This window comes from Procambarus clarkii, chromosome 72 (genome assembly GCF_040958095.1).
Source record: "Procambarus clarkii isolate CNS0578487 chromosome 72, FALCON_Pclarkii_2.0, whole genome shotgun sequence".
In the NCBI taxonomy this organism is placed as follows: Eukaryota; Metazoa; Arthropoda; class Malacostraca; order Decapoda; family Cambaridae; genus Procambarus; species Procambarus clarkii.
This window is the reverse complement of record NC_091221.1, coordinates 871,787-897,130: the sequence shown is the minus strand read 5'-3', so window position 1 is coordinate 897,130 and position 25,344 is coordinate 871,787. Positions and strand designations below refer to the sequence as shown.

General features: G+C 51.1%; 1 protein-coding gene across 1 annotated transcript; it reads left to right on the top strand.

The window, feature by feature from the left end:
- The first annotated feature begins 12,037 nt into the window (after positions 1 to 12,037).
- On the top strand, positions 12,038 to 24,608 carry LOC138356406 (perilipin-4-like). Its single transcript, XM_069312544.1, has 2 exons — positions 12,038 to 12,098; positions 23,065 to 24,608. Exons 1-2 carry the CDS (start codon positions 12,038 to 12,040, stop codon positions 24,606 to 24,608), a joined length of 1,605 nt encoding a protein of 534 aa, XP_069168645.1.
- The last annotated feature ends 736 nt before the right edge of the window (positions 24,609 to 25,344 follow it).

Here is a 25,344-nt window from a genome sequence, read left to right as displayed (position 1 = left end):
TGGCCGTGCTCAGATGGGTGTGGCCGTACACTGTCAAGTGTGGCCGTACACAGTTGGGTGTGGCCGTACACAGTTGGGTGTGGCCGTACACAGTCAAGTGTGGCCGTACACAGTCGGGTGTGGCCGTACACAGTCAAGTGTGGCCGTACACAGTCAAGTGTGGCCGTACACAGTCGGGTGTGGCCGTACACAGTCAAGTGTGGCCGTACACAGTCGGGTGTGGCCGTACACAGTCGGGTGTGGCCGTACACAGTTGGGTGTGGCCGTACACAGTTGGGTGTGGCCGTACACAGTCGGGTGTGGCCGTACACAGTTGGGTGTGGCCGTACACAGTTGGGTGTGGCCGTACACAGTTGGGTGTGGCCGTACACAGTTGGGTGTGGCCGTACACAGTCGGGTGTGGCCGTGCTCAGATGGGTGTGGCCGTACACAGTCGGGTGTGGCCGTACACAGTTGGGTGTGGCCGTGCTCAGATGGGTGTGGCCGTACACTGTCAAGTGTGGCCGTACACAGTTGGGTGTGGCCGTACACAGTTGGGTGTGGCCGTACACAGTCGGGTGTGGCCGTACACAGTCGGGTGTGGCCGTAGACAGTCCTGTGTGGCCGTACACAGTCAAGTGTGGCCGTACACAGTTGGGTATGGCCGTACACAGTCAAGTGTGGCCGTTCACAGTCAAGTGTGGCCGTACACAGTCGGGTGTGGCCGTGCTCAGATGGGTGTGGCCGTACACAGTCGGGTGTGGCCGTGCTCAGATGGGTGTGGCCGTACACAGTTGGGTGTGGCCGTACACAGTTGGGTGTGGCCGTGCTCAGATGGGTGTGGCCGTACACAGTTGGGTGTGGCCGTGCTCAGATGGGTGTGGCCGTACACAGTCGGGTGTGGCCGTGCTCAGATGGGTGTGGCCGTACACAGTCGGGTGTGGCCGTACACAGTTGGGTGTGGCCGTGCTCAGATGGGTGTGGCCGTACACTGTCAAGTGTGGCCGTACACAGTTGGGTGTGGCCGTACACAGTTGGGTGTGGCCGTACACAGTCAAGTGTGGCCGTACACAGTCGGGTGTGGCCGTACACAGTCAAGTGTGGCCGTACACAGTCAAGTGTGGCCGTACACAGTCGGGTGTGGCCGTACACAGTCAAGTGTGGCCGTACACAGTCGGGTGTGGCCGTACACAGTCGGGTGTGGCCGTGCTCAGTTGGGTGTGGCCGTACACAGTTGGGTGTGGCCGTACACAGTCGGGTGTGGCCGTACACAGTTGGGTGTGGCCGTACACAGTTGGGTGTGGCCGTACACAGTTGGGTGTGGCCGTACACAGTTGGGTGTGGCCGTACACAGTCGGGTGTGGCCGTGCTCAGATGGGTGTGGCCGTACACAGTCGGGTGTGGCCGTACACAGTTGGGTGTGGCCGTGCTCAGATGGGTGTGGCCGTACACTGTCAAGTGTGGCCGTACACAGTTGGGTGTGGCCGTACACAGTTGGGTGTGGCCGTACACAGTCGGGTGTGGCCGTACACAGTCGGGTGTGGCCGTAGACAGTCCTGTGTGGCCGTACACAGTCAAGTGTGGCCGTACACAGTTGGGTATGGCCGTACACAGTCAAGTGTGGCCGTTCACAGTCAAGTGTGGCCGTACACAGTCGGGTGTGGCCGTACACAGTCAAGTGTGGCCGTACACAGTCGGGTGTGGCCGTACACAGTCAAGTGTGGCCGTACACAGTCAAGTGTGGCCGTACACAGTCAAGTGTGGCCGTACACAGTCGGGTGTGGCCGTACACAGTCAAGTGTGGCCGTACACAGTCAAGTGTGGCCGTACACAGTCGGGTGTGGCCGTACACAGTCAAGTGTGGCCGTACACAGTCAAGTGTGGCCGTACACAGTCGGGTGTGGCCGTACACAGTCAAGTGTGGCCGTACACAGTCAAGTGTGGCCGTACACAGTCGGGTGTGGCCGTACACAGTCGGAGGTAGAGTTGAGATGGTGCCTCGGAGGTGGAGATGCCACGGTGCCAAGGAGGCAGAAATGCCACGGAGGTAGAGTTGCCACGGTGCCCCGGAGGTAAAGTTGCCACGGTGGCCCAGAGGATGAGTTGCCACAGTGCCCCGGAGGAAGAGTTGCCACGGTGGCCCGGAGGAAGAGTTGCCATGGAGCCCCGGAGGATGAGTTGCCACGGTGCCCCTATGGTGGAGTTGCCATGGTGCCCTGAAGGCAGAGTTGCCTTGGTGCTCCGGAGGTAAGTTGCCAAGGTGCCCGGAAGGTAGAGTTGCCATGATGCCCCGGAGATAGAGGGGCCACAGTGCCACGAAAGTAGAGTTGCCACGGTGACGCGGAGGAATAGTTGCCATGGTGCCTTGGAGGTAGAGAGGCCACGGTGACACGGAGGAATAGTTGCCATGGTGCCTTGGAGGATGAGTTGCCAGGGTGCCCCTATGGTGGAGTTGCCATGGTGCCCTGAAGGCAGAGTTGCCTTGGTGCTCCGGAGGTAAGTTGCCAAAGTGCCCCAAAGGTAGAGTTGCCACAGTGCACTGAAGGTAGAGTTGCTACAGTGCCCCGGAGGTAGAGTTGCCACGATGCCCCAGACGTAGAGTTTCCATGGTGTCCCGGAAGAAGAGTGGCCACGGTGCCCTAGAGGAAGAGTTGCCACGGTGCCCCGAAGTAAAGTGGCCACGGTGCCCCGGAAGGAGAGCTGCCACAGTGCTCCGGTGGAAGAGTTGTCATGGTGCCCAGAAGGTAGAGTTGCCACGGTGCCAGGGAGGTAGAGTGGTCACGATGCCCTAGAGGTAAAGTTGCCACGATGCCAGGGAGGTAGAGTTGCCACGATGCCCCAGAGATAGAGTTGCCATGGTGCCACAGAGATTGAGTTACAACGATGCCCCGAAGATAGAGTTGCCATGGAGCCACGAAGGTAGAGTTGCCACTGTGCCACGAAGGTAGAGTTACCACAGTGCCCCAGAGATAGAGTTGCCATGGTGCCCCGGAAGAAGAGTTGCCACGGTGCCCGGGAGGTAGAGTTGGCATGGTGCCCCAGAAGTAGAGTTGCCACAGTGTCACGAAAGTAGAGTTGCCATGGAGAACCAGAGGAATAGTTGCCACGGTGCCCCGGAGGTAGAGTTGCCATGGTGCCCCAGAAGTAGAGTTGCCACGGTGCCCCGGAGGTAGAGTTGCAACGGTGCTCCGGAGGAAGAGTTGCCACGGTGCCCCAGAGGTAGAGTTGCCACCGTGCCCCTAGAGAAGAGTTTCCACTATACCCCGGAAGTAGAGTTGCTACAGTGCCCCGGAGGTAGAGTTGCCACGATGCCCCAGACGTAGAGTTTCCATGGTGCCCTAGAGGTAGAGTTGCCACGGTGCCCCGAAGTAAAGTGGCCACGGTGCCCCGGAAGGAGAGCTGCCACAGTGCTCCGGTGGAAGAGTTGTCATGGTGCCCAGAAGGTAGAGTTGCCACGATGCCAGGGAGGTAGAGTGGTCACGATGCCCTAGAGGTAAAGTTGCCACGATGCCAGGGAGGTAGAGTTGCCACGATGCCCCAGAGATAGAGTTGCCATGGTGCCACAGAGATTGAGTTACAACGATGCCCCGAAGATAGAGTTGCCATGGAGCCACGAAGGTAGAGTTGCCGCTGTGCCACGAAGGTAGAGTTACCACAGTGCCCCAGAGATAGAGTTGCCATGGTGCCCCGGAAGAAGAGTTGCCACGGTGCCCGGGAGGTAGAGTTGGCATGGTGCCCCAGAAGTAGAGTTGCCACAGTGTCACGAAAGTAGAGTTGCCATGGAGAACCAGAGGAATAGTTGCCACGGTGCCCCGGAGGTAGAGTTGCCATGGTGCCCCAGAAGTAGAGTTGCCACGGTGCCCCGGAGGTAGAGTTGCAACGGTGCTCCGGAGAAAGAGTTGCCACGGTGCCCCAGAGGTAGAGTTGCCACCGTGCCCCTAGAGAAGAGTTTCCACTATACCCCGGAAGTAGAGTTGCTACAGTGCCCCGGAGGTAGAGTTGCCACGATGCCCCAGACGTAGAGTTTCCATGGTGCCCTAGAGGTAGAGTTGCCACGGTGCCCCGAAGTAAAGTGGCCACGGTGCCCCGGAAGGAGAGCTGCCACAGTGCTCCGGTGGAAGAGTTGTCATGGTGCCCAGAAGGTAGAGTTGCCACGATGCCAGGGAGGTAGAGTGGTCACGATGCCCTAGAGGTAAAGTTGCCACGATGCCAGGGAGGTAGAGTTGCCACGATGCCCCAGAGATAGAGTTGCCATGGTGCCACAGAGATTGAGTTACAACGATGCCCCGAAGATAGAGTTGCCATGGAGCCACGAAGGTAGAGTTGCCGCTGTGCCACGAAGGTAGAGTTACCACAGTGCCCCAGAGATAGAGTTGCCATGGTGCCCCGGAAGAAGAGTTGCCACGGTGCCCGGGAGGTAGAGTTGGCATGGTGCCCCAGAAGTAGAGTTGCCACAGTGTCACGAAAGTAGAGTTGCCATGGAGAACCAGAGGAATAGTTGCCACGGTGCCCCGGAGGTAGAGTTGCCATGGTGCCCCAGAAGTAGAGTTGCCACGGTGCCCCGGAGGTAGAGTTGCAACGGTGCTCCGGAGAAAGAGTTGCCACGGTGCCCCAGAGGTAGAGTTGCCACCGTGCCCCTAGAGAAGAGTTTCCACTATACCCCGGAAGTAGAGTTGCTACAGTGCCCCGGAGGTAGAGTTGCCACGATGCCCCAGACGTAGAGTTTCCATGGTGCCCTAGAGGTAGAGTTGCCACGGTGCCCCGAAGTAAAGTGGCCACGGTGCCCCGGAAGGAGAGCTGCCACAGTGCTCCGGTGGAAGAGTTGTCATGGTGCCCAGAAGGTAGAGTTGCCACGATGCCAGGGAGGTAGAGTGGTCACGATGCCCTAGAGGTAAAGTTGCCACGATGCCAGGGAGGTAGAGTTGCCACGATGCCCCAGAGATAGAGTTGCCATGGTGCCACAGAGATTGAGTTACAACGATGCCCCGAAGATAGAGTTGCCATGGAGCCACGAAGGTAGAGTTGCCACTGTGCCACGAAGGTAGAGTTACCACAGTGCCCCAGAGGTAGAGTTGCCATGGTGCCCCGGAAGAAGAGTGGCCACGGTGCCCTAGAGGAAGAGTTGCCACGGTGCCCCGGAGGTAGAGTTGCTTCGGTGACCCAGAGGTAGAGTTGCCACGGTGCCCCGGAGGTAGAGTTGCAACGGTGCCTCGGAGGAAGAGTGGCCACGGTGACCCAGAGATAGAGATTCCACAGTGCCCCAGAGGAATAGTTGCCACGGTGCCCTGGAGGTAGAGTTGCCACGGTGCCCCAGAGGTACAGTTGCCACAATGCCCCGGAGGACGAGATGTTATGGTGCCCTGGAGGTAGAGTTGCCACAGTGCCCCAGGGGAAGTGGTGAGTTGCCACGATGCCCGGAGGTAGATTTGCCACGAGGCCCCTTAGGTAGAGTTGAGATGGTGCCTCGGAGGTAGAAATGCCACGGTGCCAGGAAGGTAGAAATGCCACGGTGCCTTGGAAGTAGAGATGCCACGGTGCCACGAAGATAGAAATGCCACGGAGGTAGAGATGCCACTGTGCCCCAGAGGAAGAGTTGCCACGGTCCCCAGAGGTAGAGTGGTGTCAAGGTTCACCTCCTTCCTACCCATGGTTGGGGTCGTCCCACGGGTCTTCGCCCCTCAGTACCAGGCGCCACTGCTCGCCCCGGGGCTCCCCCTACCAACTAAGGGCTGGCCTTATATATACCCCTAACAAGTGTAGAGGCTCAAGTCTACCTGTGACACACCTGAACCTGCTCGTCTTGACACTGAGCCTCTCTCTTTGATATCTGATCTACCCAACCCGTTCTCGCAAATTCGTAAAGTCAATATTGACTTATTAAATAAGTGCATAGGTGATATACTAAACATAATAGATACCCTTAAAAAGCTTCATAGAAAACACCGACCTTACCTAACCTTGTTAGTATCTTAAGATAAGCATCTTATTGCTTAGTAATTACAATTATTACTTAACCTATACCTATAATAGGTTAAGTAACAATTGTAATTACGAAGCAATAAGATGCTTATCTTAAGATACTAACAAAGTTAGGTAAGGTCGGTGTTTTCTATGAAGCTTTTTAAGGGTATCTATTATGTTTAGTATGTCACCTATGCACTTATTTAATAAGTCAATATTGACTTTACGAATTTGCGAGAACGGGTTGCAACTACCCTAGGTCACCAGCTGTGTGTTTATACTCGTGTCCCAGCACCACGTCAGTGGTCTCTTTAGTTATCTTAATTAATTTAAGGATGCAATCTCATGTGCAGTGCAAGGTGACATAAATGGTTTCATTCAAAATAGCCCTACAGAATGCAGGCTCACTGAAACACATAGGTGAGAATAAAAATTTACTGAAGAAAGATATATACACTTCTAAAGGAAATAATCAGGTGGACATTTCCGATGACGGCAACCTTCTCTCGTCGCTTCTCTGGCAACACGGTCAGCTGACCGGATCCACACGTCAGGCGGCAGGCACACACCTCGAGCCTCTGACAGCACGATGAGCTGGCGGCACCAACTGTCAAACCGGCAGGGACACACCTCGCACCTCTGGCAACACTATCAGCTGACTGGGTCCAACTGTCAGACCAGTGGGGACACACCTCGCACCTCTGGCAACACTATCAGCTGACTGGGTCCAACTGTCAGACCAGTGGGGACACACCTCACACCTCTGGCAACACTATCAGCTGACTGGGTCCAACTGTCAAACCTGGCGGGGACACATCTCACGCCTCTGGCAACACTATCAGCTGACTGGGTCCAACTGTCAGACCAGTGGGGACACACCTCGCACCTCTGGCAACACTATCAGCTGACTGGGTCCAACTGTCAGACCTGGCGGGGACACAACTCACACCTCTGGCAACACTATCAGCTGACTGGGTCCAACTGTCAGACCAGTGGGGACTCACCTCACGCCTCTGGCAACACTATCAGCTGACTGGGTCCAACTGTCAGACCAGTGGGGACACACCTCGCACCTCTGGCAACACTATCAGCTGACTGGGTCCAACTGTCAGACCAGTGGGGACACACCTCACGCCTCTGGCAACACTATCAGCTGACTGGGTCCAACTGTCAGACCTGGCGGGGACACATCTCACGCCTCTGGCAACACTATCAGCTGACTGGGTCCAACTGTCAGACCAGTGGGGACACACCTCACGCCTCTGGCAACACTATCAGCTGACTGGGTCCAACTGTCAGACCAGTGGGGACACACCTCGCACCTCTGGCAACACTATCAGCTGACTGGGTCCAACTGTCAGACCTGGCGGGGACACAACTCGCACCTCTGGCAAGACTATCAGCTGGACGATTCAAAGTTCGTTTCTGGCTTCTTGAAAACCAACTACTATTCCCAGATACACTAACGTCGCCGCATCTACATATTTATGTTCCACCACCAATTCATGCCTACATGAGCTCTTGGCTCCTAGCCTAACACTATCACATAGACAATAAATGGTAAAAAGAAATGTTCACGATATATAAAATATCCTAGCTCGCCTAGATCAAAGGGGTAAAGGGAGGGGTAACTATCTACCTTACTTCATTCCTCTACGATGTCAACTCGACCTCTGGCGAGGGATGATGAGGTTCCTGGTCCTGGCTTCTGGTCTTCCGTTGATCAGTTCCCACACACAAGCTCCTCAATCGTCCTCACCGTACTCACACCCGGCAGGTACAGTCCTCCTCCTCCTCTCACTCGGGGTACTGGAGTCAGGTACCTGTGCTGTTGTCCTCCTCCTCCTCTCACTCGGGGTACTGGAGTCAGGTACCTGTGCTGTTGTCCTCCTCCTCCTCTCACTCGGGGTACTGGAGTCAGGTACCTGTGCTGTTGTCCTCCTCCTCCTCTCACTCGGGGTACTGGAGTCAGGTACCTGTGCTGTTGTCCTCCTCCTCTCACTCGGGGTACTGGAGTCAGGTACCTGTGCTGTTGTCCTCCTCCTCCTCTCACTCGAGGTATTGGAGTCAGGTACCTGTGCTGTTGTCCTCCTCCTCCTCTCACTCGAGGTACTGGAGTCAGGTACCTGTGCTGTTGTCCTCCTCCTCTCACTCGGGGTACTGGAGTCAGGTACCTGTGCTGTTGTCCTCCTCCTCCTCTCACTCGAGGTACTGGAGTCAGGTACCTGTGCTGTTGTCCTCCTCCTCCTCTCACTCGGGGTACTGGAGTCAGGTACCTGTGCTGTTGTCCTCCTCCTCCTCTCACTCGAGGTACTGGAGTCAGGTACCTGTGCTGTTGTCCTCCTCCTCCTCTCACTCGAGGTATTGGAGTCAGGTACCTGTGCTGTTGTCCTCCTCCTCCTCTCACTCGAGGTACTGGAGTCAGGTACCTGTGCTGTTGTCCTCCTCCTCCTCTCACTCGAGGTACTGGAGTCAGGTACCTGTGCTGTTGTCCTCCTCCTCCTCTCACTCGGGGTACTGGAGTCAGGTACCTGTGCTGTTGTCCTCCTCCTCCTCTCACTCGGGGTACTGGAGTCAGGTACCTGTGCTGTTGTCCTCCTCCTCCTCTCACTGGCACTGAAGACACACTTGCAGTCCAGTGGAGCTTCCCCTTGCCTCACTTCCATTGGGTTCGACCCGGCCGTCGCTACTCGCTTGATACGTAGAACGTGGTTCACTGGTCGTCCCAGACATCTCCAGCCCAACGTCCGTCCCTGCTACAGACTCTTAAATATAGAACTCTTGACTCTTTAACCCGGCCAATCCTTGCTTGCTGGAACTCCACGGGTTGTCTGCAGTATTAAAGCGATGCTTAAATCCACTGGTAGGGGCATTCTGGCCACAAGATCTGGAGCACACCGGAATGCGTTCTCATTCTGTAACGGTCCGTGACGTACTCAGCCCGCCCAGGCACCAGCCGCCCCGGAAGCCCTATGTCTCATGACGTCACTCAGCCCGTGGGCTCTCGTCATTGGTTACTTAAGGCACGTGACCTCACCTTGCCAATCAGGTGCCGGGAGGTGTCACGACGCTTTGGCGGGAAAAAAGAATGGCTCGGCGCCATCTTGTGCCTCAAAAAATCATATGCTACTTGCATAATCAAACTTATGTGGCAATTTTACAGCCAACTCGATAATGCTCCACTCTCTCACACATATGAAAATGTTCCCTGGATATAAGAGAACGCTCAGATTATGGAGGTATGACTATTTAAGCTGGGTTAGGAGAAATATAGGGGTGGGACACCGTCACAGTAGCCACGATGCCCCGGAGGTAGAGTTGCCATGATGCCCCGGAGATAGAGCTGCGTGATGCCCAGGAGGTAGAGTTGCCACGGTGCCTTGTAGGAATAGTTGCCACTATGCCCCGGAGGAAGAGTTGCCATGGTGCCCCGGAGATGAGTTGCCACGATGCCTGCGAGATAGATTTGCCACGAGGCTCCGGAAGAAGTGTTGCCATGGTGCTCCGGAAGTAGAGATGCCACGGTGCCCCGGAGGAAGATTTGCCCAGGTGCCCAAGAAGTAGAGTTGCCACGGTTCCCCGGAGGTAGAGTTACCACGATGCCCAGGAGGTAGAGTTGCCATGATCCCTAGGAGGTAGACTTGCCACGAAGGTAGTGTTTCCACGGTGCCAAGAAGGAAGAGTTGCCACGGCGACCCCGGAGGTAGAGTTGCCACGATACCCCAGAGATAGAGTTGCCGCGATACCCCAGAGATAGAGATGCCACGCAGGTAGCGTTGCCACGGTGCAACGAAGGTAGAGTTGCCACGGTGCACCGGAGGTAGAGTTGCCACGATGCCCCGCAGGAAGAGTTGTCATGGTGCCCCGGAGGTAGAGTTGCCACGGTGCCCCGGAGGTAGAGTTGCCACGGTGCTCCGCACTAAGAGTTGCCACGGTGCTCCGCACTAAGAGTTGCCACGGTGCCCTGGAGGTAGAGTTGCCACGGTGCCCTGGAGGTAGAGTTGCCACGGTGCCCCGGAGGTAGAGTTGCCACGGTGCCCCAAAGGTAGAGTTGCCACGGTGCCCCAAAGGTAGAGTTGCCACAGTGCCACGAAGGTAGAGTTGTCATGTTGCCCCGGAGGCAAAGTTGCCACGGTGCCGCGGAGGTAGAGATGCCAGGGTGCCCCGGAGGTAGAGTTGCCACGGTGCTCCGGAGGCAGAGTTGCCACGATGCCCCAAAGGTAGAGTTGCCACGAAGGTAGAGTTGCCACGGTACCACGAAGGTAGAGTTGCTACAATGACCTTGAGGTAGAGTTGCCATGATACCCCAGAGGAAGAGTTGCCATGGTGCAACGAAGGTAGAGTTGCCACAATGTCTCTGGGGTAGAGTTGCCACAATGCCCCAGAGATAAATTGCCTCGGTGCTACGAAGGTAGAGTTGCCACGGTACCACGAAGGTAGAGTTGCCACAATGACCTTGAGGTAGAGTTGCCACGATACCCCGGAAGAAGAGTTGCCATGGTGCCACGAAGGTAGAGTTGCCACAATGTCCCAGGGGTAGAGTTGCCACAATGCCCCAGAGATAGATTGCCTCGGTGCTACGAAGGTAGAGTTGCTGCGGTGCCCCGGAGGTAGAGTGGCCACAATGCCCCGGAGGAAGAGTTGCCACGGTGCCCCGTAGGTAGAGTTGCCACGATGCCCCGCAGGAAGAGTTGTCATGTTGCCCCGGAGGTAGAATTGCCACGGTGCACTGGAGGTAGAGTTGCCACGGTGCCCCGGAGATAGCGTTGCCACTGTGCTCCGGAGGTAGAATTGCCATAGGTGCCCCGAAGATAGAGTTCCCACGGTGCCCCGGAGATAGAGTTGCCACGGTGATCCGGAGGTAGAGTGGCCACGGTGCCACGTAGGTGAGTTGCCACAGAGCCTTGAATTTAGAGTTGCCACGGGGCTACGAAGGTAGAGTTGCCACGATGCCCCAGAGAAAGAGTTGCCAAGTGGCCACGAAGGTAGAGTTGCCACGGTGCAATGGAGGTTGAGTTGCCACGATGCCCCGCAGGAAGAGTTGTAATGGTGCCCCGGAGGTAGAGTTGCCAAGGTGCCCCGGAGGTAGAGTTGCCACGGTGCCCCGGAGGTAAAATTGTCACGGTGCCCCGGAGGTAGAGTTGCCACGGTGCCCCGGAGGTAGAGTTGCCACGGTGCCCCGGAGGTAGAGTTGCCACGATGCCCCGAAGGAAGAGTTGCCACGGTGCCTCGTAGGTAGAGTTGCCACGATGCCCCGCAGGAAGAGTTGTTATGTTGCCCCGGAGGTAGAATTGCCACGGTGCACTGGAGGTAGAGTTGCCACGGTGCCCCGGAGATAGAGTTGCCACGGTGCTCCGAAGGTAGAATTGCCATGGTGCCCTGAAGGTAGAGTTGCCACGGTGCCCCGGAGATAGAGTTGCCACGGTGCTCCGGAGGTAGAGTGGCCACGGTGCTACGTAGGTGAGTTGCCACAGTGCCATGAATTAAGAGTTGCCACGGGGCTACGAAGGTAGAGTTGCCACGGGGCTACGAAGGTAGAGTTGCCACGATGCCCCAGAGATAGAGTTGCCACGATGCCCCAGAGAAAGAGTTGCCAAGTGGCCACGAAGGTAGAGTTGCCACGATGCCCCGCAGGAAGAGTTGTAATGGTGCCCTAGAGGTAGAGTTGCCAAGGTGCCCCGGAGGTCGAGTTGCCACGGTGCCCCGTAGGTAGAGTTGCCACGATGCCCCGCAGGAAGAGTTGTCATGTTGCCCCGGAGGTAGAATTGCCACAGTGCACTGGAGGTAGAGTTGCCACGGTGCCCCGGAGATAGAGTTGCTACGGTGCTCCGAAGGTAGAATTGCCATGGTGCCCTGAAGGTAGAGTTGCCACGGTGCCCCGGAGATAGAGTTGCCACGGTGCTCCGGAGGTAGAATTGGCATGGTGCCCCGAAGGTAGAGTTCCCACAGTGCCCCGGAGATAGAGTTGCCACGGTGCTCCAGAGGTAGAGTGGCCACGGTGCCACGTAGGTGAGTTGCCACAGAGCCTTGAATTTAGAGTTGCCACGGGGCTACGAAGGTAGAGTTGCCACGATGCCCCAGAGATAGAGTTGCCACGATGCCCCAGAGAAAGAGTTGCCAAGTGGCCACGAAGGTAGAGTTGCCACGGTGCACTGGAGGTAGAGTTGCCACGATGCCCCGCAGGAAGAGTTGTAATGGTGCCCCGGAGGTAGAGTTGCCACGGTGCAACTGAAGGTAGAGAGCCCACAGTAAGGAACTACCAACGCCACAACCAAGGTAGAGAACCCACAGTAAGGAACTACCTACACCACGACCAAGGTAGAGAACCCACAGTAAGGAACTACCTACACCACGACCAAGGTAGAGAACCCACAGTAAGGAACTACCTACACCACGACCAAGGTAGAGAGCCCACAGTAAGGAACTACCTACACCACAACCAAGGTAGAGAACCCACAGTAAGGAACTACCTACACCACGACCAAGGTAGAGAACCCACAGTAAGGAACTACCTACACCACAACCAAGGTAGAGAGCCCACAGTAAGGAACTACCTACACCACAACCAAGGTAGAGAACCCACAGTAAGGAACTACCTACACCACAACCAAGGTAGAGAGCCCACAGTAAGGAACTACCTACACCACAACCAAGGTAGAGAGCCCACAGTAAGGAACTACCTACACCACAACCAAGGTAGAGAACCCACAGTAAGGAACTACCTACACCACAACCAAGGTAGAGAGCCCACAGTAAGGAACTACCTACACCACAACCAAGGTAGAGAGCCCACAGTAAGGAACTACCTACACCACAACCAAGGTTGAGAGGCCACAGTAAGGAACTACCTACACCACAACCAAGGTAGAGAGGCCACAGTAAGGAACTACCTACACCACAACCAAGGTAGAGAGGCCACAGTAAGGAACTACCTACACCACAACCAAGGTAGAGAGCCCACAGTAAGGAACTACCTACACCACAACCAAGGTAGAGAGCCCACAGTAAGGAACTACCTACACCACAACCAAGGTAGAGAGCCCACAGTAAGGAACTACCAACACCACAACCAAGGTAGAGAGCCCACAGTAAGGAACTACCTACACCACAACCAAGGTAGAGAGCCCACAGTAAGGAACTACCAACACCACAACCAAGGTAGAGAGCCCACAGTAAGGAACTACCTACACCACAACCAAGGTAGAGAGCCCACAGTAAGGAACTACCTACACCACAACCAAGGTAGAGAGCCCACAGTAAGGAACTACCTACATCACAACCAAGGTAGAGAGGCCACAGTAAGGAACTACCTACACCACAACCAAGGTAGAGAACCCACAGTAAGGAACTACCTACACCACAACCAAGGTAGAGAACCCACAGTAAGGAACTACAATAGGAACGACCCATCTACATATAAAGTGTCTAATTTGTCTATAACGAAAGACAATTTTTCCGTGTAAAAAGAGAGAGATAAATATATCCCAGAGTGGGTTATCCCGGCCAGGATAACTGCCGCCTCCATCTCTCCTTTTAGACCATAAAGTTGTGGTTTTAAATGCAAATTGTTTTGTTCAGTGAAAATATATTACCTGTTCAGTATATTCCTGTGAGGACAAGAGTGAGTTAGGATGCTCCATGTTTGCCGTAAGGCAGCGGCTAGGTGTGAGGGGTCAGGTATGATGTAGTGGGTATGATGTAGTGGGTATGAGGTAGTGGGTATGAAGCAGCAGGTATGATGTAGCGGGTATGAGGTAGTGGGTATGATGTAGCGGGTATGAGGTAGTGGGTATGAAGCAGCAGGTATGATGTAGCGGGTATGAGGTAGTGGGTATGAAGCAGCAGGTATGATGTAGCGGGTATGAGGTAGTGGGTATGAAGCAGCAGGTATGATGTAGCGGGTATGAGGTAGTGGGTATGAAGCAGCAGGTATGATGTAACGGGTATGAGGTAGTGGGTATGAAGCAGCAGGTATGATGTAGCGGGTATGAGGTAGTGGGTATGAAGCAGCAGGTATGATGTAGCGGGTATGAGGTAGTGGGTATGATGTAGCGGGTATGAGGTAGTGGGTATGAAGCAGCAGGTATGATGTAGCGGGTATGAGGTAGTGGGTATGAAGCAGCAGGTATGATGTAGCGGGTATGAGGTAGTGGGTATGAAGCAGCAGGTATGATGTAGCGGGTATGAGGTAGTGGGTATGAAGCAGCAGGTATGATGTAGCGGGTATGAGGTAGTGGGTATGAAGCAGCAGGTATGATGTAGCGGGTATGAGGTAGTGGGTATGAAGCAGCAGGTATGATGTAGCGGGTATGAGGTAGTGGGTATGAAGCAGCAGGTATGATGTAGCGGGTATGAGGCAGTGGGTATGAAGCAGCAGGTATGATGTAACGGGTATGAGGTAGTGGGTATGAAGCAGCAGGTATGATGTAGCGGGTATGAGGTAGTGGGTATGAAGCAGCAGGTATGATGTAGCGGGTATGAGGTAGTGGGTATGAAGCAGCAGGTATGATGTAGCGGGTATGAGGTAGTGGGTATGAAGCAGCAGGTATGATGTAGCGGGTATGAGGTAGTGGGTATGAAGCAGCAGGTATGATGTAGCGGGTATGAGGTAGTGGGTATGAAGCAGCAGGTATGATGTAGCGGGTATGAGGTAGTAGGTATGAAGCAGCAGGTATGATGTAGCGGGTATGAGGTAGTGGGTATGAAGCAGCAGGTATGATGTAGCGGGTATGAGGTAGTGGGTATGAAGCAGCAGGTATGATGTAGCGGGTAGGAGGCAGTAAGTATAAGGCAGGCGCAAGTAACCTGTCAATAAACCGGTACTATATACACTAGGAATAACCTCTGAAAACGTAAGTTTTAGCAGTCGGTTTCGGATCAGCAGAAGTGAGGAGGAGAGGTATAATGTATGCGAGAAGTCAAACCATGCAACACTACATGTGTGTGAGTCAAACCATGCAACACTACAGGTGTGTGAGTCAAACCATGCAACACTACAGGTGTATGAGTCAAACCATGCAACACTACATGTATGTGAGTCAAACCATGCAACACTACATGTGAGTCAAACCATGCAACACTACATGTGTGTGAGTCAAACCATGCAACACTACATGTGTGTGAGTCAAACCATGCAACACTACATGTGTGTGAGTCAAACCATGCAACACTACGTGTGTGTGAATCAAAACACCAACATTTCACTTATGGTAGAAGGAGAAATGCTTGGAGTGACTGTGTACATGCGGCTCAGGCTTGGGTACAAATATTACTGGGAATATGGGATAGCTGTTCATGATAATGACACGAAGTGTAAACTATGTGGTATGTTAAGGTCTCACACCTTAACCCATTATGTTCTTGATTGTCCGTTGATAAATGTATATAGAAACACTGAGATAAGGACTGTTCCTGAACAAATAGCCTGGATGTGTCACAACGGATAGATTGCCATGAAATTTTGACACAACGTTGCATTCGAATACGCGCATGTTTTTACATACCTACTATATACACGCCACACCTGTGACAGGTAAAAACATGTTTTTTGAAGAAAGCCCTATCTGTTGGATGTGAGAGCAACACACTGTAATCTTCGAAAATTCTTCACAGATTGCTTTGAAATTTTGACACAAAGTTCCACTCGAACTTGCATATGTTATCATATACCTACTATATAGATGCCACACCTGTGACAGGTAAAAACATATTTGTTTTCTTACCATCTGTTGCATGTATAAGCAACACACGCTATACTAAATATATTACGATTCCATTTCAATATGATGTATCACATGATGTTCCCATTTTTCTGATGGGAACCTCGGATCATTTGGGAACGCATCAAATGAGGGAGTGGTGAATGGTGGGGAGGATGAGGGGACGAGGAGTGGGGGATAGTTGGGACGGGGGAGGGGAGAATGGTGGGGATGACAAAGGGACAGGGGGCGTGGGGAATAGTGGTGGTGGAGGATGAGGGGACGAGGGAAATGGTGGGGAGGACGAGAGAACGGGGGAGTGGGGGATGGTGGGAGGACAAAGTGACAGGGGAGTGAAGAATCGTGGGGAACATGAGGGGAGTGGGGGAGAACGAGGGGACTGGTGGAGAGGACGAGGGGATGAAGGAGTGGGGAATGGTTTGGAGGACGAGGGGATGGGGAAGGGTGAATGGTGGGGAGGACAGGGGGGGGGGGAGGACAGGGAAGGGTTGCTGTGGTTCAGCAACGCACAACATGCATTACTGAATCACAGCAACGCATGGCCGGGTACAGCCAGTCTATGTAAATAAAAATGTATATGTTCATTTGTTCAAAATCTCTAATCTACGAAAGTTTTTCACCGATTGCTTTGAAATTTTGACACAACGTTCTAGTCACATACGAGCGTGTTTTTATATACCTACTATATAGATATCACGTCTGTGACAGGTAAAAATATGTTTCTTTGAAAAATTTAGTTTTTCATGTGAGGGAAATCTCTGAAACCTCTTTACCGATGGCTTTGAAGTTTTGACACAACGATGCATTCAAATATGCGCGTGCTTTTATATACCTACTATATACATGCCAACACCTGTGACAGGTAAAAACATGTTTTTTTTTAAAACAACGCCATGTGTTGCATGTAAAAGCAACACACGCTGCACTAAATATGTTACGATTCCATTTGAATGTTTCAGATTGCAATCATATATTGAATTTTCATAGATCTCGATTTATTTTCATTTTTATTTAATTACTAGCAGTACCCGGCCATGCGTTGCTGTGGTTCAGCAACACATCCTTCCCTGTCCCTCAGTCCTCTCCACCATTCCCCTCCTCACCCGTCTCCTCGGCCTCTGTTATGACCACGCCAACCCGTTCTCGCAAATTCGTAAAGTCAATATTGACTTATTAACTACGTGCATAGGTATACACCAGTATGATTATACTGAGATTGGTGTATGAGTGTGCTCAAAGTATACCGTGATATCTTGGTTGATGGCCTCGTATCACGAATATTGTTTATATGATGTAATCTCATGTTACCATAAATTAATCTTATTTTATGTATTGTCAATGTGTGACATACATTTCCAAGTCTATATTAATTATGTATCAAAGTTGTATGACATGTAATTGTGGATATATATATATATATATATATATATATGTATATATATATATATATATATATATATATATATATATATATATATATATATATATATATATATATATATATCAATATTTGGTTTTTGGACGATGGTACTCTAGCCGGCTCCCCAGCCTCACTCTTGGACGACATAAGAATAATTCAGGAGCAAGAAACAAGCCTAGGCCTCACCCTGAACTCTTCCAAGTGCGAAATAACCTCCACCAACCAGCACATAATAGAGCAAATAAAGGTTGTTTTGCCTGACATTCATACAACCAACCCTGAGGACAGCACACTCCTAGGTGCTCCTCTTGGAAGGAATGCCGTCGACGGGGTCCTTGGTGAGAAGATCACTGACCTGAAGAGGATGAACGAGAGGATTGAAGACATCGATGCTCATGATGCACTTTACCTCATCACCAGATGCTTGTCCCTCCCCAGGCTGACCTACTTTCTAAGATGTTCGCCATCTTTCAACAATATTAAATTAGAAGAGTACGACAGCTTGCTGAAATCAGCACTAGAAAAAGCCCTCAATCTTTCCCTCAGCGACTCACAGTGGAAACAGGGCTCCCTTCCTGTTAGACTCGGGGGCCTTGGCGTGCGCACAGCAACACAAATTGCTGTACCAGCGTTCCTGTCCTCTTCAGTGGGGTCTGACAACTTGGTGAAGGAAATCCTACCTGAGCACCTAGTTCAACAGGCTGGGGTACATGATCCCAGCTTCACAGACTGCACAACCAAATGGGTCTCTCTCGCAGGACCAGCACCCCAACCACCGCCTTCTGAAGCCCATAAACAATCCAGCTGGGATCGCCCCATTACCGACCAAGAAGCTGCGACTTTGCTAGAAGCTGCGACAACACCACATGACACTGCCCAACTTAGAGCTGTAGCAGCTCCCCATGCAGGTGATTTCCTATTAGCAACCCCAATGTCAGCAACCGGCACCCGTCTCTCACCGCAGGCCCTCCGAATTGCTGTGGATCTCCGCCTCGCTGCCCCAATCCACAACGAATACAGGTGTATTTGCAGCAAGGCAGAGGCCCACAGGTACAGACGGCATGGCCTTCTCTGCCAAAGGACAGGAGGATGGCATGCAAGACACGGCGAGGTCAATGACATTATTAAGAGAAGCCTTACCACAGCTGGTTGTCCAGCAGAGAGAGAGCCCCGTTACCTAATATCCCGCAACTCTGATGAGCCTGTCGGTCGCCCAGACGGAATCACGGTGAACCCCTGGAAGAATGGTAGAGAGTTGGTGTGAGACTACACTTGCGTTTCAACTTTAGCCAATACCTATGTTGACTTCAGTGCTTCACAAGCAGGAGGAGCTGCCAATTACCAGGAAGCGGCCAAGTCACCTAAATACAGAGCCCTTGAGCACTACTACAATTTTGTCCCCATTGCCTCAGAGACACTTGGTGCCTGGGGTAAAAGTGCTGCTAGCTTTTTGAAGGAGTTCGGGTCTAAGCTAATCGAAACAACTAGAGACCCTAGCGCTGCCAGTTTTCTTTTTCAGCGACTTAGTGTGGCAATCCAGAGAGGAAATGCTCACTGCATCCATGATTCCTCCCCGCCATCTGAGGAGCTGGAGGAGCTATTCAACTTGTGACAAGCAGCCTTGCACCCTGCATGTAATCAATATTGTAACTTTTTTTGTGAAATGACATTTTCAAATAAAGTTAGATAAATATACACACATACCAAAAGAATAGGGGTGGTAGGAGAAGAAAATATCAAAGTGTTCAATGTGGATCCACAAGGTTTTCTCTGAGTACTCTGTATTTTCTTCTCCTGGGCTATGGGTCCCTATATATATATATATATATATATATATATATTAGATGTCTAGTTATAGCAGTAGCCTAATGTCATAGATTTGAAGAAACATATCTTGTATGTTTATTGTAAGTAATGATACATCAATGCTATATAGGTACCATTATGTGGACCATGTTAGAGAGTGTATACATTTAGTTTCCATATGTATTCATCACATGTATACTGAGAAGATTCCTTATTAGTGTTGCAACTTGCATTAACCATTTGCCCTGACATTATATGAAATTATGGCACTGTGAACTGTTTTCCACTTAGACAATCTTATGATACACATGTTGTATATATTTAATATATATATTATCTTCGTATGCATATGTATGACCGTTGGCGTATACCGTTTGAATCCTCCTTAAACCCCCCCCCCTCCTCTCTCCCCTTCTGAAGTACCGCCTCTGCCAGTGTTGCCATCTCGTATTCATGCGAATTCTTTGTGTACTTATTTTGTATTTCAAGATAAAATCTTTAATGTATCGAGTTACTATTATATATCATCCAGTAAGGTTGTGCCTTATACTCTTTAAGTTGTTGTATAGCGAATTAGAAGTTCCTGAATGAGTTTACATTGTAAATGAGTTAGCGAGATTTGAAAGTTGAAGGTCCGTTGACTTATTAGAGTTGGTAACAGTGTCGCCTCCTGGCAAGCTTGCCTCAAGACGTCAGTGTTCTTTGATCTTCTCAGGCGAGCAGACGTGTTAGGGTGATGTCCGTGATTTGTGACCTTATATTGGGGTATTGTGCCTACTAGATGTTAATCATGTATCTGTATGTATTTATATGGACTATTTTCTACTGTTGTCCGTTATGTATACCAGGTGGTAGGTGATTATTATGTGTCTTAGTGAGGTGATATATTTTGAGGAACTTGTGATATGCCAAGGTGCTGTATGTGATATTATGCCTCTTACCTCATGTGTTATTGGTTGACACACCATGGGAGCCGGTCGGCCGAGCGGACAGAACGCTGGACTTGTGATCCTGTGGTCCTGGGTTCGATCCCAGGCACCGGCGAGAAACAATGGGCAGAGTTTCTTTCACCCTATGCCCCTGTTACCTAGCAGTAAAATAGGTACCTGGGTGTTAGTCAGCTGTCACGGGCTGCTTCCTGGGGGTGGAGGCCTGGTCGAGGACCGGGCCGCGGGGACACTAAAGCCCCGAAATCATCTCAAGATAACCACTATCCTTGTTGGTATTAGCAGCATATAGGCAGCTAGTGTTGATTGATGCAGTTTGCAGACCTGTTATTTGATGTATCATGCCCAGTTGTTGAGAAGCTGGGTATACGGTATTGGTGATATGTGTGTGAAATTAGTAGAGTGTTTTAGTATTACTGTTATGGAAGGTTCTTAATGCCAGTAAACTGGAATATTTGTTGCTTGCTTTTTACTCCTCTATAACCTTGAGTCATATGTGGCCAGGCTATGTGTTCCAGTGATGCTGAAGGGGACTACCTTATTAAGATAGGTATATGGAGGTTATATCTCCCCGACCATGACAGCCTCCCAACCATTCCCCACTCCACCATCCCCTCTTCTTTCCCACCATTCCCCCACTTCCCTGTCCATTTGTCCTCCCCCACCATTCTCCATTCCCCCATCCCCTCGTCCCCACCATCCCAAACTCCCCCGTCCCCTCGTCCTTCCCCACCATTACCCCCTCCCTTGTCCCCTCGCCCTCCCCACCATCTCTTCCGTCCCCTCGTCCTCCCCACCATTACCCCCTCCCTTGTCCCCTTGTCCTCCCCACCATCTCTTCCGTCCCCTCGTCCTCCCCACCATTCCCCACTCCCTCGTCTGATGCCTTCCCAAATGGTCTGATGTTCCCATCAGAAAATTGGGAACATCAAATGATCTGATGTTCCCATCACTAAAATATAAGAAAAACAGTTAAAAAATTAAATGAAAATATGAAAAAATAAAAAATAAACTATACTCATGATATGAATGGTATGGTAAACAACACAGCTCAATTCCAACACAATTCACACAAAATAATTAAATCAAAATGAAAATAAATCAAAATCTATGAAATTTCAACTTATCAACGCAATCAGGAACATTGAAATGGAATTATAACATTTAGTATACCATGTGTGTTGCTCTTACATGCAACAGATGGCGCTGTTTTTCAAGAAAGTTTTACCTGTCACAGGTATGGCATCTATACTTATACTTATGAAATGAACGGTATGGGTAAACAACACAGCTCAATTCCAACACAATGTCACTCAAAATAATTCAATAAAAAATAAAATAAATCAAAATCTGTGAAACCAAAATTATCAATGCAATCGGAAACACTGAAAGGGAATTCGTAACATATTTAGTATAGCGTGTATGTTGCTATTATGTGCAACAGATGGCACTGTTTTTTTTTTAAAATGCATGCTTTTTACCTTTCACAGGGGTGGCATCTATATAGTAGGTATATAAAAAGACGCGCCTATTCGAATGCAACTTTGTATCTAAATTTCAAAGCAATCGGTGACGAACTTTCAGAGATTACAGCCTATGTTGCTCTTACGTCCAACAGATGACGCTGTTTAAAAAAAAAAAAATTCCTGTCACAAGTGAGGCATGTATATAGTAGATATGTAAAAAGATGTGTCTATTTGAATGTAACGTTGTGTCAAAATTTTAACGCAATCGGTAAAGAGGTTTGGAAGATTTCCATCACATCAAAAACACAGTTTTTCGAAAAAAAAAAACATGTTTTTTCCTGCCACAGACGTGACATCTATATAGTATGCGCATAAAAACCCGCTCGGATGCGAATACAATACAATACAATACAATTTTATTTAGGTAAGGTACATACATACATACAATATTTACAAGGATTGTTTGACTTATAGGTAGAGCTAGTACATACAATGCCTAAAGCCACTATTACGCAAAGCGTTTCGGGCATAAATGGTACATTGTGTGAAAATTTCAAAGCAATCAGTGAAGAACTTTCAGAGATTAGCGATTTTGAACAAACGAACATTTCCATTTATATATATAGAGATTTTGTGTGACATAGCGTTGGAATGGAGCAGTGTAGCTTCCCGCCAAACACACACCGAAACTACGACGTTGGTACAACGTTCGAACAAGTTTTAACACCTCCTAACCAGTTATAACAACAAATATAACAAGTTGTAACAACGTTCTAATACGTCATAAACACGTTAAGCCAAGATTTAACAACTTTATTACAAGTTGTAACAAGCGGAAAATAAAGACAGTTTTGGTTTGTGTTTCCAGGGTTACCATACCGTTCATTTCGTGAGTATAGTTCACTTTTTTATTTTTTCATTTGTGTTTTTTACTGTTCTTATTTTTTAGTGAAGGGAACATCAGATCATTTGATGTTCCCATTTTTCTGATTGGAAGATAAGATCATTTGGGAACGCATCAGACGAAGGAATGGGTAAAGATTGGGAGGACGAGTAGACGGGAGTAGGGGATGGTGGAGGAGGACGAGGGGATGGGGGAGTGGAGAATGGTGGGGAGGACGGGGGGGAAAGGGGAGGGGGTGCTGAACCACAGCAATGCGTGGCCGGCTACAGCTAGTGTATATATATTATATATATATGTCATACCTAGTAACCAGAATGCACTTCTCAGCCTACTATGCAAGGCCCGATTTGCCTAATAAGCCAAGTTTTTATGAATTAATTGTTTTTCGACTACCTAACCTACCTAACCTAACCTAACTTTTTTGGCTACCTAACCTAACCTAACCAATAAAGATAGGTTAAGTTAGGTTAGGTAGGGTTGGTTAGGTTAGGTTAGGTAGGGTTGGTTAGGTTCGGTCATATATCTACGTTAATTTTAACTCCAATAAAAAAAAATTGACCTCATACATAATGAAATGGGTAGCTTTATCATTTCATAAGAAAAAAATTAGAGAAAAAATATTTATTCAGGAAAACTTGGCTTATTAGGCAAATCCGGCCTTGCATAGTAGGCTGAGTACGACGTTCTGGCTACTAGGTACAACATATATATATATATATATATATATATATATATATATATATATATATATATATATATATATATATATATATATATATATAAATACACGTTATACTGAACGGGGTGAGAATAGCTTGATCAACCTCATCTCATTTATTTCATCTTGATCTACCTGATGCAGGGCTGTGTGTGGCGCAGGACACGCCTGATGCAGGGCTGTGTGTGGCGCAGGACACGCCTGATGAAGGGCTGTGTGTGGCGCAGGACACGTCTGATGCAGGGCTGTGTGTGGCGCAGGACACGCCTGATGCAGGGCTGTGTGTGGCGCAGGACACGCCTGATGCAGGGCTGTGTGTGGCGCAGGACACGCCTGATGCAGGGCTGTGTGTGGCGCAGGACACGCCTGATGCAGGGCTGTGTGTGGCGCAGGACACGCCTGATGCAGGGCTGTGTGTGGCGCAGGACACGCCTGATGCAGGGCTGTGTGTGGCGCAGGACACGCCTGATGAAGGGCTGTGTGTGGCGCAGGACACGTCTGATGCAGGGCTGTGTGTGGCGCAGGACACGCCTGATGCAGGGCTGTGTGTGGCGCAGGACACGCCTGATGCAGGGCTGTGTGTGGCGCAGGACACGCCTGATGAAGGGCTGTGTGTGGCGCAGGACACGCCTGATGCAGGGCTGTGTGTGGCGCAGGACACGCCTGATGCAGGGCTGTGTGTGGCGCAGGACACGCCTGATGCAGGGCTGTGTGTGGCGCAGGACACGCCTGATGCAGGGCTGTGTGTGGCGCAGGACACGCCTGATGCAGGGCTGTGTGTGGCGCAGGACACGCCTGATGCAGGGCTGTGTGTGGCGCAGGACACGCCTGATGAAGGGCTGTGTGTGGCGCAGGACACGCCTGATGCAGGGCTGTGTGTGGGACAGGACACGCCTGATGCAGGGCTGTGTGTGGCGCAGGACACGCCTGATGCAGGGTTGTGTGTGGCGCAGGACACGCCTGATGAAGGGCTGTGTGTGGCGCAGGACACGCCTGATGCAGGGCTGTGTGTGGGACAGGACACGCCTGATGCAGGGCTGTGTGTGGCGCAGGACACGCCTGATGCAGGGCTGTGTGTGGCGCAGGACACGCCTGATGCAGGGCTGTGTGTGGCGCAGGACATGTCTGATGCAGGGCTGTGTGTGGCGCAGGACACGCCTGATGCAGGGCTGTGTGTGGCGCAGGACATGTCTGATGCAGGGCTGTGTGTGGCGCAGGACATGTCTGATGCAGGGCTGTGTGTGGCGCAGGACACGCCTGATGCAGGGCTGTGTGTGGCGCAGGACATGTCTGATGCAGGGCTGTGTGTGGCGCAGGACATGTCTGATGCAGGGCTGTGTGTGGCGCAGGACACGCCTGATGCAGGGCTGTGTGTGGCGCAGGACACGCCTGATGCAGGGCTGTGTGTGGCGCAGGACACGCCTGATGCAGGGCTGTGTGTGGCGCAGGACACGCCTGATGCAGGGCTGTGTGTGGCGCAGGACACGCCTGATGCAGGGCTGTGTGTGGCGCAGGACACGCCTGATGCAGGGCTGTGTGTGGCGCGAGACACGCCTGATGAAGGGCTCATGATGCCTGATGAAGGGCTCATGATGCCTGATGAAGGGCTCATGATGCCTGATGCAGGGCTCATGATGCCTGATGAAGGGCTCATGATGCCTGATGAAGGGCTCATGATGCAACGATAATAATGTAAAGAACTTTAAATAAAAATCCAAAACAAAAATGTTGACAAAAGTTTAGCTGCCAGACTTGTCACTGAAGCAGAAAACATTATAGCTCTTGGACACAACCCGAGGCAGGTAAATACTTTCCATGGTAATTACATTCTTGATGTTTAGCCTCATATTAACTGTTATTAAAGACACTAACGTGGGTTACCTGTTACCATGCTAGGCTGGCATAACATGAAGGCTCGAGGAACACAACAGCAACAGCATACCTGGTTACCTGGTTGATGGGGTTCTGGGAGTTCTTCTACTCCCCAAGCCCGGCCCGAGGCCAGGCTCGACTTGTGAGAGTTTGGTCCACCAGGCTGTTGCTTGGAGCGGCCCGCAGGCCCACATACCCACCACAGCCCGGTTGGTCCGGCACTCCTTGGAGGAATAAATCTAGTTTCCTCTTGAAAATGTCCAGATGTGATGTGTCCTCCGGGCTCAAGATTACCAGTCACCACATCTTTGCATCTTTGCTCCCTGCAACATTGCTGGAAGGGTCAGTGTGTGTGATCACACGCAGTGTCACCTCAAGAGGTCGTGGGGCCAGTGACACATATCTCCTGTTCCTGAGCAGAGATCCACTCACAGTCTTCACTCATTCTTCACGGGTGAAGACTGCTGTACCTTCCTCCGGTGTATGCTACTGCTGCGAGCAGATCATGTTCACACTGTCCACCCTGACACACACCCTCGGTCCCTGCTGCTG

What these genes read in the sequence shown, in the direction of transcription:
- LOC138356406 (XM_069312544.1), top strand. Translation starts at nt 12,038, where the DNA reads ATGCCCCAGAGAAAGAGTTGCCAAGTGGCCACGAAGGTAGAGTTGCCA. An exon ending in GTTGCCACGGTGCACTGGAG is followed by an intron (nt 12,099 to 23,064) that starts GTAGAGTTGCCA and finishes TACCTGATGCAG; the next exon opens with GGCTGTGTGTGGCGCAGGAC.